The sequence below is a fragment of the Phoxinus phoxinus genome, assembly GCF_949152265.1.
Source record: "Phoxinus phoxinus genome assembly, chromosome: 10".
Lineage (NCBI taxonomy): Eukaryota > Metazoa > Chordata > Actinopteri > Cypriniformes > Leuciscidae > Phoxinus > Phoxinus phoxinus.
The window spans coordinates 35,159,347-35,177,852 of NC_136885.1; the positions used below are offsets into that span (position 1 = coordinate 35,159,347).

At 39.6% G+C, this 18,506-nt stretch overlaps 1 protein-coding gene across 1 annotated transcript in view; it reads right to left on the bottom strand.

The window, feature by feature from the left end:
- Positions 1 to 740: 740 nt before the first annotated feature.
- plcl2 (phospholipase C like 2) overlaps positions 741 to 18,506 on the bottom strand; it is a 64,098-nt gene continuing 46,332 nt past the window's right edge. Inside the window, exons 5-6 of the mRNA XM_079625376.1 lie at positions 6,675 to 6,784; positions 741 to 2,335 (exon numbers count right to left, since the gene is read on the bottom strand). Coding sequence (XP_079481502.1) covers positions 2,135 to 2,335; positions 6,675 to 6,784 — 311 coding nt within the window. The 3' untranslated portion in view covers positions 741 to 2,134. The remainder of the gene's footprint in view (positions 2,336 to 6,674; positions 6,785 to 18,506) is intronic.

An 18,506-nucleotide genomic window follows, 5' to 3' on the forward strand; every position in this document is an offset into this window, starting at 1 on the left:
TGTCATTACTGTGTACTTTAGAGTCCAGCGAGCGCCAGAGACCCGTGATTTAATGATCTTTCACATACACGACAGACGCTGCTTTCAGTGACTCTTTGTTGGTCTTACCTGGACGCATTCCTATGCCGAAAGGACATCGCTTCATCTAATGAAGTCTTAGAGTTTAATAGAATAACTGTAAATCCAATATAACTGGAATCTCATAAAAGCTTTCAGCAAATACTCGGGTGTATATATTACACATTTAAACGTTTGCTGTCAGTAAGACTCTTATAAAGATCAGGAGAGACAGTAAAGACTTTTAGATTGTTACAAAACGATTCCTAAAAAAATATCATGAAGAAACATTACAAACACAAAAACAAACATATGAAGCAGCACAACCGCCGTCAACATTATGATAATAATAATCATAAATGTTTCTCGAGCAGCAAATCATCATATTATACTGATTTCTGAAGGATCATGTGACACTGAAGACTGGAGTAATGATGATAAATTCAGCTTTGATCACAGGAATAAATTACACTTTACTATATTCACATAGAAAACAGCTATTTTTAATTGTAATAATATTTCACAATATGTTCCTGTTTTACTTTATTTTTTTATTAAACAAATGCAGCCTTGGTGAACATGAGTTCTTAAATAAAAATAAATAAAAAAATATTAGGCCCCAAACTTTTGAGTGGTATATGTATATATATATTTTTTGTTTTGGTTTGTGTGTGTGTGTGTGCGTGTGTGTGCGCGCGTGTGTGTCACAATTGCACAAAAAAAAGAAAAAAATATTCGTTTTATATATGAAATATTTATGAAATTAAGCCTTTAATTGTTTGTTTTTTTTGGCTGTGTGACATTTCCAGCTGGAATGAGTGCCATTAGAAACTATAAAGAGTTAAAGAATGTAATTATCATGGTTTATTTCAGAGCACTGGGTCTTAACAGAGTTAAACAAAACTGATATTATCTTTGGAACTATCACCCACTCCTCAAATGGTTAACTATAATTATCATAAATACACAATAACAGCACTGAAATGTATAAACACATTTTTTTTTTCATGTCCAGTTTAATCTCTGGTCACAATATGTAAATCCAATGGAAGTGGTTCAACGGTAGATTGGCACAATAGAAGAGCAATGGAATGAGCTGGAGACAAACACTTACAAACTAGAAGCAACTTGTTGGGTTAAAAAAAAGGCAAAACTTCAGCAACAAGGCAGAATCACATCCGAACTGTCTCCAAACATACATGGACTACTTTGTTTTCAGGAATGCTTGAGAAGCTTTAAATCTCAACAGTATTCAGTCCGCTCTCAAAGGCCACGCACACACTGAGTAAATACAGTTGAATAATAAAAGTTTGCAATATTGTTGTGGACAATGTTGGACCTTGGAGTCAACCGTTGATGGCATTCAGTGCAATCAAAGTATTTTTTCATTAGTAAGTTGCTTTGAATAAAAGCATCCACTACATGACTAAACGTACAGTCATCGATGTAAACTGCAGTGTGTTCGTGGCCAAAGAGACGCAACAATCGTCCCAGAGACTCTCACCTATCGACTTGTACAGTAGCTGCTGGTAATATCTAAAACTAGATCCTCAAATGCCTCCTGCGTTTATACAAATAATTTAAAAAAAGCCCATAAAGGGCCGGGCCCCGTCTCATAAGATCCTGTTCTGTACAAGCAAATAAAATATGAGCTCTTTAAAACATCCATTTCTCTTAACAAAATAATCTGATCCATTAAAAGTTCACATAGCAAAAAAGGTAACAGATCTCCATATATATATATATATTTATATATATTTATACTGTATATACACACACATACTATTTTGGCAGACAGAACGCAAAGTAGTTCTTTATTGTAAACAGCTCTCTTCTTTCCTCACACGACGTCTCGTTACATTCATGGCTCCAGTTCTGATTCCTCTTAAAGTTTGTGCTTGTAGGAAGGCCTTTGAGAAACACTCGCCTCATGGACACCCACCTGATCCCGGGACACGGGAATGTGACGTAGACGAGGCCTTCAGAATCGTCCTGAGGGTCTGAGATCTTTCCAAATGTGTTCGGTGCACGCTGACCCGGGGAGAGAGGATTTATGGGATTTGACGCTCGCTTGTCCTCAGTTCTCCTGGTCTGGGAAGTCCTCCTCCACGACGGCTTTCTCCGGGATGGCCTCCAGACTGGGACGGCCCCTGGACAGAGAGCCCGACGAGGGTCCGGCTCCTCCTTTGGACAGGTTGCAGGTGAGAGCGGCGTAGTGGATCTGCTTCAGGTTTTCAAGCACTTCCGCTCGAGCGTGTTTCAACAGATCGGCCTGACCCTGAACACACAAGCAGAGACGAGCGAGTTCACTCACAACTGCACACTAGCAGGAACACTCTCGCTCATGCATACACTTCACTGTTCTCTTTTATATATATATACATACAGTGCCTAGAATAAGTGAACACACCCATGCTAAAGTTGACTAAAAAGAGGAATAAAAAAATAATCTTTTGGAAATTGATCTTAAAGGGATAGTTCACTCTTGAAATGAAATGTTGGTATGTTTTATCTTACCTGAAGTGCATCCAAGATGTAGGTGTCTTTTTTCCGCAGTAGTTTCAATTTTGATATTTTTAGGTCAAACCGTTCTTGTCTGACAGTCATATCATGCAGGTCTATGGACATTGTCTCAAAGAGCATGAACAGAAAACGAACAGTATTTATATTGTTTTTACCTCTTGTAACACAGCCACGTCCAAGTGATCTGAGGGCGCGAGCGCATCCTGGTGTGTGACGTGTGCGCAGACTGGTGCATAGATGTATACACTATATGTCGCCTTGGCTACATTGGAACGAATGTATTTAATGTATAAACGAATTAGTGTATACATCTATGCACCAGTCTGCGTACACGTCACACACCAGGATGCGCTCGCGCCCTCAGATCACTTGGACGTGGCTGTGTTACAAGAGGTAAAAACTATATAAATACTGTTGGTTTTATCACACAAACCGCTCGTTTCGTGTCTTAGGCCATCAATGTGCACTTACGATGGGGAATTGTGTAATGTGGACTTTTCTCTGCATGCTTTTGGAGACAGTGCCTATAGACCTGCATTATATGACTGTCAGACAAGAACGGTTTGACCTAAAAATATCAAAATTGAAACTACTGCGGAGACAAAGACACCTACATCTTGGATGCACTTCAGGTAAGATAAAACATACCAACATTTAATTTCTAAGTGAACTATCCCTTTAATGTCTTAATTAAAAAAAAAAATCATAACGTAAATAAATAAAGGTTCTTCCTTAAAATACATGGTGCATAATTCAGAACACCCCTATGTTAAGTTCCCATAGAAGCAGGAAGATTTGTATTTTTAAAGGCCAGTTATTTCATGGATCCGGGATACTATGCATCCTGATAAAGTTCCCTTGGCCTTTGGGATTAAAATAGAAACCTAGAGATTGGCATGGGATTTTTTCAGTTCGCCTAATAGCTGGATTGATTTGCATTGAGAGATGATCTTATGGAAAGTACCCCATGCCAATCTCTAGGTACACACACACACACACACACACACACACACACACACACACACACACAGTAGGAAGAACAAGTATTTGATACACTGCTGATTTTGCAGGTTTTCCCACTTACAAAGAATGTAGACGTCTGTAATTTTTATCATAGGTAGTTTTATTTTTTTTTGTCCAATTTTTTCCCTGATGTCCTCACACAGCTCTCTGGTCTTGGCCATTGTGGAGAGGTTGGAGTTTGATTGAGTGTGTGGACAGGTGTCTGTTTGATTGAGTGTGTGGACAGGTGTCTGTTTGATTGAGTGTGTGGACAGGTGTCTGTTAGATTGAGTGTGTGGACAGGTGTCTGTTTGATTGAGTGTGTGGACAGGTGTCTGTTTGATTGAGTGTGTGGACAGGTGTCTGTTTGATTGAGTGTGTGGACAGGTGTCTGTTTGATTGAGTGTGTGGACAGGTGTCTGTTAGATTGAGTGTGTGGACAGGTGTCTGTTTGATTGAGTGTGTGGACAGGTGTCTGTTTGATTGAGTGTGTGGACAGGTGTCTGTTTGATTGAGTGTGTGGACAGGTGTCTGTTTGATTGAGTGTGTGGACAGGTGTCTGTTTGATTGAGTGTGTGGACAGGTGTCTGTTTGATTGAGTGTGTGGACAGGTGTCTGTTTGATTGAGTGTGTGGACAGGTGTCTGTTTGATTGAGTGTGTGGACAGGTCTCTGTTTGATTGAGTGTGTGGACAGGTGTCTGTTTGATTGAGTGTGTGGACAGGTGTCTGTTTGATCGAGTGTGTGGACAGGTGTCTGTTTGATCGAGTGTGTGGACAGGTGTCTGTTTGATTGAGTGTGTGGACAGGTGTCTGTTTGATTGAGTGTGTGGACAGGTGTCTGTTTGATTGAGTGTGTGGACAGGTGTCTGTTTGATTGAGTGTGTGGACAGGTGTCTGTTTGATTGAGTGTGTGGACATGTGTCTTTTATACAGGTAACGAGTTCAAACACAGGTAATGAGTGGAGAACAGGAGGGCTTCTTAAAGAAAAACTAACAGGTCTGTGAGAGCTGGAAGTCTTACTGGTTGGTAGGTGATCAAATACTTATGTCATGCAATACAATGCAAATTAATTATTTAAAAATCATACAATGTGATTTTCTGGATTTTTGTTTTAGATTCCATCTCTCACAGTTGAAGAGTACCTATGATAAAAATTACAGCTTTGTAAGTGGGAAAACCTGCAAAATCGGCAGTGTATCAAATACTTGTTCTCCCCACTGTATATTTTCATATAAATATATACTATATACTATATATACTAAAGAACATCACAATTTAGTTGAGATCAAAACTTAGAAGAGTGTGAGTAAATATTTTGAGCTTTATCCACATGCAATGACACACTGTAACTCAGAGCGATGAATGTACCGAAGCCCTGCCATCAATAGTGGTCGCAGAAACATATTTCAGACATGATGATGAAAACATCAGGTGATGATATATATCTTGGCTGAGCCTTTGTGATCGGACAGCAGACGTGAGGAAGAAAAATGCCCAGTAATTTCCAATACAATGCTTTTGTTTTGAATAACAGGGATGTGTAAATCACAGACACATCAACCATTTAATTACCGTTAATGTCTTTAAGCAAACCAAATCGCCACCGTAATGGTCTTTAATGGATCGATTTTGTCCAGCTGGGGCGTTTCAGTCTTAAATGATCTGGGTTTAAACATCTTATTTCCAATGGTGTGCATGTTTTCATTTACAAAATAATAATAATAATTTACTCATCCTCATGTCCTTTTAACAAGTGGTTTTCTTGTAATTCAATTTATGTGAGAAATATTTTAAGTTTTGTGAATGGTCATATTCAAAATCTAAGAGCCAGAGATAATGATGAACATTTGTTCTGATGAATTGAATATAATACATGAATAAATGCATTTTCAGTAACTGTGATTGGTCTTCTTTCTTGCATTTATTTGCATATTAAATAGTGACTGGTCCATTTAATCATCTATCGCTGTCTTTATTCTGCAGGATTTAATTTATGCTGAACAAAATGTCTAATGTTTGTACCTCGACCTTTAAAACTGTTCTTTGGCGTTTCATTCAAGTGCAAATCTTGTGTTACGAAAGGCAGCCATAGTTAACGGTGTGGTTTTGATTTCTACTACTTATGCAACTTCCTATTAAACAAATGTACACAAAACTGCCGCATTGGTTGTGAAAATATTATATATTCAAGATAACATCACAGCATCTTGAAACACATCTGAATGTTAAAAATCTTCTTATGCATTAATATATGCAAATCATCATCTTAAAGCGGTGGTATAAATGCCCTTTTCACAAGATGTAAAATAAGTCTCTGATGTCCCCAGAGTGTGTGAAGTTTTAGCTCAAAATACTCCACAGATATTTTTATATAGCATGTTAAAGTTGTCACTTTTTGAGGATGAGCAAAAACACACTGTTTGGTGTCTGTCCCTTTAAATGCAAATGAGCTGCTGCTACCGGCACAGGGGGCGGGGCTTCAAGAGCTTGTGTCCTTTTACCTCACACACACACGCACTGAACATGTCACAAACTTTTAGGCTTTTATGTTTCAAACCGGAGTCAGAATGATGGAGAAACTCGAGAAGAAGTGACGACATGGACATTTCTGAATGGTTAGTTGATGAATTTATGAAGCTTATGTAGTTATCTTCTAGTCATTGATTAGCATATTCTGTCATGATAATGTATAAATCGTGTTCTGGGGGCGGGGTTTATGTAAATTCTAGGGTTGGTGATGTCACTAACCCGGGAGGAATGTCGTGTAGTTCCTACCAGCCGTTTGTTGTAGTTCTTAAAAAGCGATTTCTTTAAAAGCAAATATCTCCCTTTGCTCTGAACTTTGAGCGTCGTAACTTTGCAGATGTTGTTTATGATCAAACAGCAACATTACACACTAACTACAGTTAGAAAACACAACATTACACACTAACTACAGTTAGAAAACACAACATTACACACTAACTACAGTTAGAAAACACAACATTACACACTAACTACAGCTAGAAAAGTCAAATCATACTCAACCACCACTTTAAAAGGGGAAAGATTCTCCACAGGTGCGTAATGTAATGTTTCATCTGTGATCACCTTCAGGATTGTGATGTTCCAGGTGAAGCTCTCCACAGATTTGTTGAGTTTTCTTCCCTTCAGTCCTTCTTTCACCGCCATGTCATGTAGATTCTCATGAAACTCCATCGCTGAAACCACAGATTCAGAGGATCAGATGAGGACTACGCTTTTGATAGTTTCTTCTGCTGCGATTATTCGATAAAAACATACAGTAATCTTCTGAAATATTATTGCAATTTAAAACAGCAGTTTTCTATGTGAATATATAGTAAAGTGTAATTTATTCCTGTGATCAAAGCTGAATTTTCAGCATCATTACTCCAGTCTTCAGTGTCACATGATCCTTCAGAAATCAGTATAATATGATGATCTGATGCTCAAGAAACATTTATGATTATTATCAATGTTGAAAACTGCTTTGTATTTTTGTTGAAACCATGACACATTTTATATTTCAGGATTCTTTGATGAATAGAAAGTTCAAAAGAACTGCATATATTTGAAATATAATCTTTTGTAACATTATAAATGTCACTTTTGATCAATTTAATGCATCATTTCTAAATAAAAGTAAATCACAAAACAAAATTTGTTTGCAGTTTGTTAAAAGAAACCATAATTTCATCCAAACACTCGCTGTAACGTAGAAGATTCAAAATGTTTACCATAAGAACTAAGACAATAAAAATCTATGAACAAGAAAAAAAATTGTAAATTATTACATTTACATATATATCACAATACATAATAAATGTGACCATGGACCACAAAACCAGTCACATGGTTAAATCTTTTGAAATTGAGATTTATACATAATCTGAAAGCTGAATAAATAATCTCTCCATTGATGTGTGGTTTGTTAGGATAGGACAATATTTGGTCGAGACAACTATTGAAAATCTGGAATCTGAGGAGCAAAAAAATGTAAACATTGAGAAAATCTGCTTTAAAGTTGTGCATTTATGTTCACGATTGTGCTGCATTCACTCACAAAAATACATGTTTTATATATTTACGGTAGGACATTTACTAAATATCTTCATGGAACATGATCTTAATATCCTCATGATTTTTGGCATAAAAGAAAAATGGATAATTTTGACCCATACAATGTATTGCCACAGATATACCCGTGCGATCATAAACCCGACTGGGTTTGTGATCCAGGGTCATGAATATACCTACATATCATTTGACTACAATCAATTTAATACATGAAAAGCTAATTTCCCTCAGAGTTTTGAATCTCTGTTTGAACAGGTTGACAAAAAAATGTATCGCACACTTCAGTTCAAATCAGATGTTATCTTACTTGAGCTGTACTTAACACTTGAGCTGTGAGACAGAATAGATCATATATATTCAATAAATCACCACAACAGAGTAAAAACTCGAACGAAATGATCTAGTCATGCCTTTCAAGCAAGAAGAAGCTTTTGTACTTTGACAACTTAAGTTACCAGCAAAGAAACTCTGGGATGTGGGCGCATGTTTCAAACAAACTCATTCACTTCCCGTGACGAGGCAAGTGTATTCTGTTGGATTAAAGCCCCGTGGGAGGCGCGAGGACGAGGCCTGTTGTGTCACACACACTGCAGATCTCCGCATTGTTAGTTTGGGTAAATAGCGAGTTTCTCCTTGAGCCGCGCGGCACAAACATGGATGTTAAACGCTTGTGACATGATCAGATAACAGGTGTCTGATACAGAAAGAGAAAGATGCAGGCGTGGGCACACACACACACACACACACACACACACACACACACACACACACACCCCGAATCCTTTCAGACTGCATTAACATCAAGGCAACGGACACAGAAGAGATTTGTCATCCGAGAGCCGCACCGTTCTGTTTCTGTCTTTCATTCGCAGGGATCTGAGGAACGGACACCGAGAGGAAACAACGCTTTTTGAGTGATATTTGTTGTGCTGCATCTTTAAAGTTACTCCTATCATGCTTTTTTCCAGATATTCTCTCTCATGCAGTGTGTGATAGAGCTGTTTGTGAATGTAAAATGTCTCATTTCCTGTTACAAACCTGCGTAACAATGCAAACACATTTGCATAATGCCAGCCTGTGGTCTTGATTGGCTGAACAGCATCTCTTTGCCCCGCCCCTCAAACACTGTAGTTGTATCTGAGGCCCCGTTTACACGAGAACGCTCGCGGGTGAAACCGTAAAAATACTTTATCGGATGTGCCTTTCGTTTACACGGCGACGGCGTTTTTGGGGCTTAAAAACACAAGAAAGTGAAACCACCCTCCAGAGTGGAAATCTTAAAAACGCCGCGTTCCCGTCTAAAGGGTAAAAACGGTAAAAACGCAAAAGCCTGCTAGACCGTGAAGGCGTCGCGTACGCGTTTACGTCACAGGCATGCGCCAGTACAGGAAATAACAAAACATTATCAAACTAAAATATAGCATTCATTTCATTGACCAAAAAAAAAAAAAATCTGTAATTTGTGAGCGACACGTGAAGAGCATCGCGGGTTAAAGCAGCAGCTTTACCGTATTAAACATGACAAACTGTGTCAGCGTCTCTTTCACTGTCAGTGCTCCACATCGCCACCTAGCCGTCTGGAGTGCACACTACATCCAATCTCACACACTTTTGCGTCACCATATGCACGCAGATTTCCCCCGCATAACGCTCGTCTAAACGCAGAATAAAAAGTGATAACGCAACGCCACTTTTGTGTTTTCTCTTCAGATTGTTTCCGTGTAAACATAGCCTGAGACTGGAAAGTTTAGTTGTGGCGTTTTCTATTTATAGGGTAAAACCAACGCCATCGTTACGGTTCACATCACAAGCGCTGAGGAAGAGGCAAGAGCTGGAATTTAGATATGGTAATGAGCATTTGGTTTCTGACATGCGCTGTATCCAATCAGCCAATCACAACAGACTGAGCCGTCTGACCAATCAGAGCAGAGCAGCTCTCGGAGAGGCGGGGTTTAGAGAGACTGAATCTTCAAACGAACCGTTTCAGACTCTGAGAAATTAGGTGATTGTTAAAGTGTTTTTTGACCTTGGATGCATCATGTAAACTTATTGTAAGAGACTCCATAATAAAATTAGGAACTTTTAGAGGCACTTTAAAATTGAAGACACATTTATGATGCACACCGCACACGTGCAGCAAGACACGGGTGAAAATGCAATGTTTCAGTCTGACTGGCTGGTTTCTATTTCACTTCTAGGACTCGAGATGTGCATGCTTTTATCTGTCTGCCAGGAAACAATGAACACGTGATGAACTTGCATTTGAATCTTTAAAAATGCAAATGACCCAAAAGTGAAAATTCTGACATAAAAGAGCATAAAACCCCGTTTGATGCAATGTTTGCAACATCGCCAGCGTGATTGAACTGAACTGAATCAACAATGAACAGATCTGAAGAACAACACTATTGTCTTCTGCTGCTTTACAGCTGACATTTGATAGAATTTTGCATTAATGTTACATTATTACATTATTGTTTGCAACCGTTATTTTTCAGTTTATTAATGCGAAGCTGCTTTTAAACGATCTGTATTGTATAAAGCGCTATATTAACAAACATGTGATTAGATTAAAATGCATGTTAGTCATTTTTAAGTTTTTTTTAAGTAATTTAAGTTAGTCTGAAGTCATTTAACTGTTTATGCCGGGTTATTACTGGTAACTAAAACACTATTTTTGCTAATTGAAATAAAATCACTTAAATTGAAAAACGTACAAATGTTGCACATAACAAAATTTAAATATAAAATATAAATATAAAATATTAAAATAAAAGCCAATTTAATTTATAATAAAAACTAATATAGTATATAACAGCATTTGTTTGAGAAACAGACTGCACTTTAAACTTAAGAAATCAAACATTTAACCATAAGACATGAGAAGAAATTGTACTACAATTATTGCTGTTTTTTTTGTGTTTTTTTGGAGATTGAAACATGCGTTTCCCAGGAACACTTGAAACTAACCAGCAAATAATGAGAATCCTGCAAACGCCGGCACATTTTCATGCATCAACTTGCACATTTGCTGTTCAGCAGCTTGGCATGCACAGTTCAGAACTGAGGAGGAATTAGGAAGGACAGATAGTGTTACACCACCTAAAAACCTGAAGGACTATCAGTGTGTGTGTGTGTGTCTAAAGCGCCTGCAAACGTGTTCTGTTGAGCTGTGACATCCTTCTATATACAGTACAGCTGTGCAAGCGATCCCACAGCTGTAAAGCTTCACTGACAGGAGATCAGCGGCGGTCTCTAGATGCAGATCGCTGGCCAATGAAGCCGCACACAAGCCTGCGGGAGACAGCGCTTGACTTCCTACAAATAGAGCAATAATGCTCAAGAGGGGGAAGCCATTACTGTGAACAGCACTAGCATATTTCAAGATGATTTGCATTCAAACCTGACGTTGCTTTCACACTCTGTTAACCTCAGCGTTGGTGGGCTCTCGAGTCTGCGAGACCCTCGGATTTGACGGCCGGTAAGTAAGGAGAGGTTCTGCCGGGTTAATGATGCGTGATCGTGCCGAGGAAAGCGGCCAATGGCACTCCGACTTCATGGCAGGGGTTGCCTAGCAACATACTGTAGTCTGAGTGGGAAAACCCGGGATGTCATTCCACACGTCTCTGTGAAGGCATGCTCTGAGACACCATGACAGAAAGCCTCAGCCCCTGAATGCACGTGTGCGGGCGTCAGCGCACTTGCACATCACTTCATAGCCTTTTATGTGCTTTAAATGACTTCATTTCACAGGAATGCCTGTAGTCTGGCACGCCGCGCGGCTCTGCCGATACAACGCCTGTCGACCGCATCGACGGTGGCAACATGCAACTTGTTTCTTGGCGGTGCATCAACATATTTTCATGCAAACTAAGACATGCCTTTTTAACTGCATTTTCGATGCACAAATAAACCTTTAAAGGGACAATGTGTAGTTTTTTAAGTATTTTATTAACTAAAATCAATGTCTTTATTCATAAATACGTCCTCAATGGTGTACAATTACCTCTCCCAATGATCCGACTTTTCTTAAAAATGAATGTCTTTATTTACATGGGACGGGTAAGTCCACGGAGGCTTCCATGTCGTTCCTCCATCGTGAAAAATTATAATAGCAGAGAGCGACAAAAAGCACTCGGCGACCTCAACGTGTGTTCGTCCAGAGCCGGCGTCACGTGACTGACCGGCAAAAAAGAGACGAGCACTGATACTAAAGCGTGTTCAGAGCGCTCGTAATGCTAGATTTAAAATTAGACGATGCGGACATTAACCGTGAGACGGCTGGGACGAACGCGCAGAAAATTTCCTCTTCCACAAATACGCTTAATAAAGCCTGAACCTCGTCGTCGGTCCAGCGGGGTTTAAAAAAATAAATAAATTCCATATTTGCAGACGGACGACTCTCACTGCATGAAGCCACGAACCGCAATAGATTTTTAAAAATGGCGGTTAAAATAGAAAGCTGCGTGGAGTCATCCAATCAAAATGCGGCGTGAACACAACCAATCAGCATGTTCAGCGCACAAGTCCCGCCCCCGAAAGTTCCTAAACTTTGAAAAAGTACTACCTCGCCAGCAGGGACTTTCGGAGGGAGAAATATTTACCCGGAACTTCATTTAGACCCTGATTCCTGCGGTGTAAACACACCGATACCAGCCCAAAGTTCCCAGTTCCTGGGGAAAGTTCCTGCGGTGGAAACGCGGCTTAAGTAAATGATGACAGAATTAAAATTTTTAGGTGAACTGCTTTTAAACAACAGTGCCATTAACACATATACAGTAGAGCTGCACGATTAAAAAACACACGCAATCTCATTCCTAAACGGCAACGATTCACCCGTGTCTGTTAAACCTTTGACAAAATCACACCAGAATATTCAACATGCTGGCGCTGCAGCCGAGCCGGAGAGAGCGTTGTCATGCGAACCGGCTTCACAAACACTCTTTCAAACCACACCGTATCATCATTTCTGTTACACATATTACTATCACGGAAGTACTGGGATAAGTTTATAGTTGGGATATAAACGCTGATGTCTACGGTAATGATCAAATAGAGTAAATCACCTTTTGAAACTAGCACGGCGCTTCAAATAACGACTATCATTACTTCATTAGGCCAAGTGACTGTTAAATCATTATATCATTATATCATTCATTCAAGAGATTCGTTCAAAAATTGCTGATTAGTCCAGTAATGAAAAAAGTGATCGAATTTAATCATTCATCCAACCAATTTGTTTTAATCATTCATACAGTCAGCAGAAATTAAAATTTTTCAGAGTTAAATTACATTTTATTTCGTTGTCTGTTAGGAATCATAGAGGAATCGTGATCTCGGTTTGAAACAAACAACAACATTTATCCAGAATCGTATTTTTAACACAAGAAATCATTTGTAACTTCAAGGTCTCATTCGCTTCAGTCCGTTATGATTACGATAAAAATATGATAAATAGCAGTTTGCAGAATAAACACACTGGTTTTAAGCACATATAGTTTAACCGTTTACTGCACTACGTTATTCTTCTAGTTATTTACCAATGAGAAAATAGCTTACTTACACGTTGCAAAATCTACAATTGCATTGCAAGATCAGCAGCTTGCATATCATTCAAACTGTGCTGGAGATAAAAACACAAACAGCAAATTCAAAACATAATGCATCATGATTAGTCATTACTGTGTGTGAAAACTCACTGGCCAACTCAATTAAAAAACAATGCAGATTATCGTGATCATCTTAATACACATGCAACTCTGTTTTGACCTTGTATTTTCAAAATGTGTTTAGTCTGACCAGAGTTCAGCGCTCAGAATTGTTTTTTTTTTATATGGCGTGTCAAGTTGAGACCCTGGATTCTGTTCTCTTTATTTTATTCTTTATTTGACAGGGACAATGGACAGTAAAAAAAAACTGCCCCCGAATTAGCTACAAAGCTACATTTCAATTGCTGTCCGTGGGCAGGAGAACTCACATTACACACCAAAAGATCATTAAAACCCCCCCCACAAATGAAAAATATATACGACATATCAGTCAGACATTACATAACAGTAAAAACTGCAATCCAAATTACTACCGAATATCCCCCAATATACATACACTATAAGACATCACGCAATTTCCAAAATGTAATCCCCCAAAATTATAATACCACAACAAAACACAAAAATATTCAATGATCACAAACCTGATTTTCAAATGTAACTTAAACTGTGCAAAAGTAGGACATGTCTAATATTATCCAGTTATTAACAGCTCTACAGAACAAGTGGATCGACCAAACTCAGTTACTCTAACAGTCCCGTCTTGACGTAGTGCGTTTATTTTTTCTGTATGCGAAGACACAAATGCTTTAAAGGGTGAGGGTGCAAGATCATTAACAATTTTGTACATTAAACAAAAATTGTAAAACACAATTGCTTTTGAATTATATGATAATATCTATTAGGTTTTTTTTGTCAAATACTTTTAAAGCACGTTTATATAAGGTATATAAAGGTCTAAGAGTAGATTTTCCTGCTTATGACCGTGAAAGAATACAGTAAAAAAAAAAAGTTGAAGGTGACTCCGTATAAATCAAAAATTTCTAAGTTGAGATGTCACAGCGCAGACTTTTTTTTTTTTTTTTTTTTTACATGCTTTTCAAATGTTAAATGAGTGTCTATAACTCCAAGAAATCAATGTCACTATTTCTGAACTCCTGAAACGCCTCCATTGTAGTCTTGAGTTTCTTCCGGGAACAGGTCTCAATATTCCTCATTATAATAATTAATACGCAGAATAAAGGGGCGGGGCCTGGTTGAGTTAGTCAGTAGTGTGTTAAACTGATGGTTATGGTAAGGGGCGGGACATTTCCCAAACACACTCGAAGCGCTCGACCAATCACAACACACTGATCCAGCCGACCAATCAGAGCACAGTGTGCTTTTCAGAAGGAGGGGCTTCATAGAGACAGGAAGTAAACAGAGCGTTACTGACAGACTGGGAAGAGAGGAGCCGCAACAATGGAGAATATGAGGAAAATAATGCATGAAAACCTGTTCAAGAGTTTCTTTAAAGGAAATCACAAATTTCCAATAAATTTTATGGAAACTTTTTTCCATGGTTTCAAATTAAACCTCCAACACACCACCCAATCTGGTCCCACCAGTGGGCCAGTTATTATCCCCTACTGGTAGAATTTGGAACTGCACCATTATGGAGGGAAAAAGCATTGTTTTCTTGAACTAAAAATGAATGTTGATTCATTAAAAACTAAAAGGGAATAAAAACTCTTGGTCTGCATGAACAAATCAAATCCACAGCACATAAGCACAGCCTCCCTACAAGTAAGCAACTCCCACTGGGATCAGGGTGATTGTTAGCGCACACATTTTCAAATATTTACAGCAAAAGTATATCCTCCATAGGTCTCTTAAACAATTGGAGCACTGGCCAGCCCCAATTTACTCAAAAGAGAGCACGTTATTTACTCAGCCTGTAGATCAATACCTGCTAGGCCTTTTGCAGTGGCCAGTTTTGATTATATAAGCATGTCGATGCCAGAGTTTTCCACTAGATTCCATGGGGGAATGGGCAAGTATTGACCCACTTTTCCTATTCACAGTTAGCAGCTTGAGCTCATCATACTACATCTCTGCCTCAACCCCGCCACACCTCAAGAGAAGTGAAGCTGCCATCCAAACACATTTATCAATGAGCCAGGCAGAGATGGGCTTCTTTAGAGAGACACGAAACCGCAGATTGATTTACGGTGTTTACTGCAGATTAGACAAAGCCATTCTTTGTGCGCTTGTAGTGGGACAAAAGACAATGAATATTTGATGTGGCCACAGACTCTGAAAATCAATAAAATCTTTGTGGTTACGGCTTACTTCTAAAGCACAATATTAAACTGCATTAACAGTGGTGAAACATTACAGTGTTAAGCAAAAGAAATCAAAGATGGAAGTGGCTGAGTGATAGTTTTATGATGAAGATGAAAATACATTGTGTTAAGTGTCAAAAGTCTGATTGTTTAGAAAAGTAACAGTTAGCCTTTCCTTGACAAGCAGAATGATTTTAGGAATCACGTTACGCGCCAACATTTGCCACTCAAAAGTATTAAGGATTTGAACATACTCCTAATTCTAAGTATGAGCAACGGTAATAGTGAAGTGAAGGTGATGCATGTAAGATTGGGGCGTGGCTACTGTAGAAGGTGAGCGTTTGGGGCGTGGCTACTGTAGCAGGAGGAGAATTTGTGGCGTGGCTACAATAGCAGGTGAGAGTTTGGGGCGTGGCTACTGTAGAAGGTGAGAGTTTGGGGCGTGGCTACTGTAGCACACGGAGAGTTTGGGGCGTGGCTACTGTAGCACACGGAGAGTTTGGGGCGTGGCTACTGTAGAAGGTGAGCGATTGGGGCGTGGCTACTGTAGAAGGTGAGCGTTTGGGGCGTGGCTACTGTAGAAGGTGAGCGATTGGGGCGTGGCTACTGTAGAAGGTGAGCGATTGGGGAGTGGCTACTGTAGCAGGAGGAGAATTTGGGGCGTGGCTACAATAGCAGGTGAGAGTTTGGGGCGTGGCTACTGTAGAAGGTGAGAGTTTGGGGTGTGGCTACTGTAGCACACGGAGAGTTTGGGGCGTGGCTACTGTAGCACACGGAGAGTTTGGGGCGTGGCTACTGTAGAAGGTGAGAGTTTGGGGCGTGGCTACTGTAGAAGGTGAGCGATTGGGGCGTGGCTACTGTAGAAGGTGAGCGTTTGGGGCGTGGCTACTGTAGAAGGTGAGCGATTGGGGCGTGGCTACTGTAGAAGGTGAGCGATTGGGGAGTGGCTACTGTAGAAGGTGAGCGTTTGGGGCGTGGCTACTGTAGAAGGTGAGCGATTGGGGCGTGGCTACTGTAGAAGGTGAGCGATTGGGGCGTGGCTACTGTAGAAGGTGAGCGTTTGGGGCGTGGCTACTGTAGAAGGTGAGAGTTTGGGGCGTGGCTACTGTAGCAGGAGGAGAGTTTGGGGCGTGGCTACTTTAGCGGGGGAGACCTTCAATACATCATCATGTACCTGTTCAGAAAGACAAATGTACCAGTTTATAACATTGATGTGTCAGCTGTGGTGTGTGTCCGGTGCAGATGCGTTTATATTATGAGTGAAATGCTCGTGCTCGCTCTAGACAGTGTTAACCGACTCAATTGCTTACTCATCACACATGGCAACACAGCTAAAAGTACCTTTTATTGAAAGTAGCCTACTTTTACCTGTTGAGACATGCCTTCATAAGCAGCCGTAAGAACTGTGATTGTGATGTTTAAGGACGCGCAACATGAGAAATATAAATAGGCCACTAGTGTTGCAGAAACTACATCACCTCTAACAAGCATCAATAACTGCTATTAAGGTTTATTCGCACATTATTGAAGCCAAACAGGTCACATGTGGCATTGAAGCCATTGGCAAGCATAATGATTGGTTTGACAAAACAAATGGCAGTGTGTGCGTTTGGGTTGTGATAATTGCTCAACGAGAGAACATATAATGAAGTCTAACAGCTTTGCCAAGATTCCATCAGCTACGATCAATGAAACACACTGTTAGCCTTCCGCATCGATCACCTGCCAATCACTGTCTCCCAGCAACAAACACAAGACGCAGACAAAAATGAAAATGATTATCAATGTTTCCACTCCGCATCACAAGGTTTTATGAACGCATTAGCACATAAACAGGCAACAGGAAAATGAGGAATCACAGCAGGAGTGATGCACATTTCTTTCACTTTGCCACATTTAATAAAAAAAAAAACTTGAAATGGTATAATTTGCTCGGGTACTTTATTTATTTATTTTTTAATTAAATTTTTTTAGAATAAATTTTGATCTGAATTGATTTGTGAGATCAAAAGTGAATGTAGCCACGTCACTCACTGCACACTACATTGTACACTTCAAAAAAAAAATCAATGCAATTTCAAAAGGCCACAGATGCACCTTAAAATGACATGAAAGCTTGATAACACACACCGCCTTTCTTCTGCATTTGGTCGTTCCCTTTCATTTTGTGAGCGAATGCAATCAAGCCTGATCTTTGCAGCACTGATTGCAGGGCTTTGATAGGCTATGCTTTACCCTTTTACTGCCCTGCTAATTAGAGAACAGAGCGAATGACTCTATTGAGAGTCAGAAAACCCTTGAATGGTGTTTGAAAAGCATCACACAGGTGAAGAGAAAAGCATGTGCACAATGAGCCGCACACAACACACACCGTGGCCTCATTAGTTTATTCTCTTTGAGCTTTTGTAGGATGAACACACGGGTGTTTTCGAGACTCTATTTCAGAGGAAACTGAGATCGAAGGGACGCGTCGATCGGCTGTTTTCCAAGAAACATCCCTCCCTTGTGGAACACTGTGTTTTTCTCTCGCTCTCGCTCTACTTTCTCTCTCTCTCTCGGGGGCATGGGAAGTGGGGGTGCCCCTGTTTTCACAGGATTGAAAATGCAACGCAAATTTTTGTTCATGTATATTTATTCATTTTTATAGTAATTTATTTGTAATAAACACTTTAAGTGAGCTATTTAAAAAGTGTTCGACCTATTTATATGTTTTTTTGTAAACATACATGCAGAGTGTGACGTCATTTTGTGTGAGCTTAAAAAGAAATTGTCCGCAGACACTCCAAATAAAAAATAATAATTGTCCGCAGCCGCTTTACTCCTGAGCGCAAGTCCACTGTCAGTGTTGTGTAAGGCAGGTTTGTTGTGTTCATCTCTACCTCATATCACTGTGCAGGCTCTTTTACTGTATATGACAGTGTAAACAGCCCAATAACCCTTTTATTTAAAGGCTTAAATTATGTCCCGTAGAC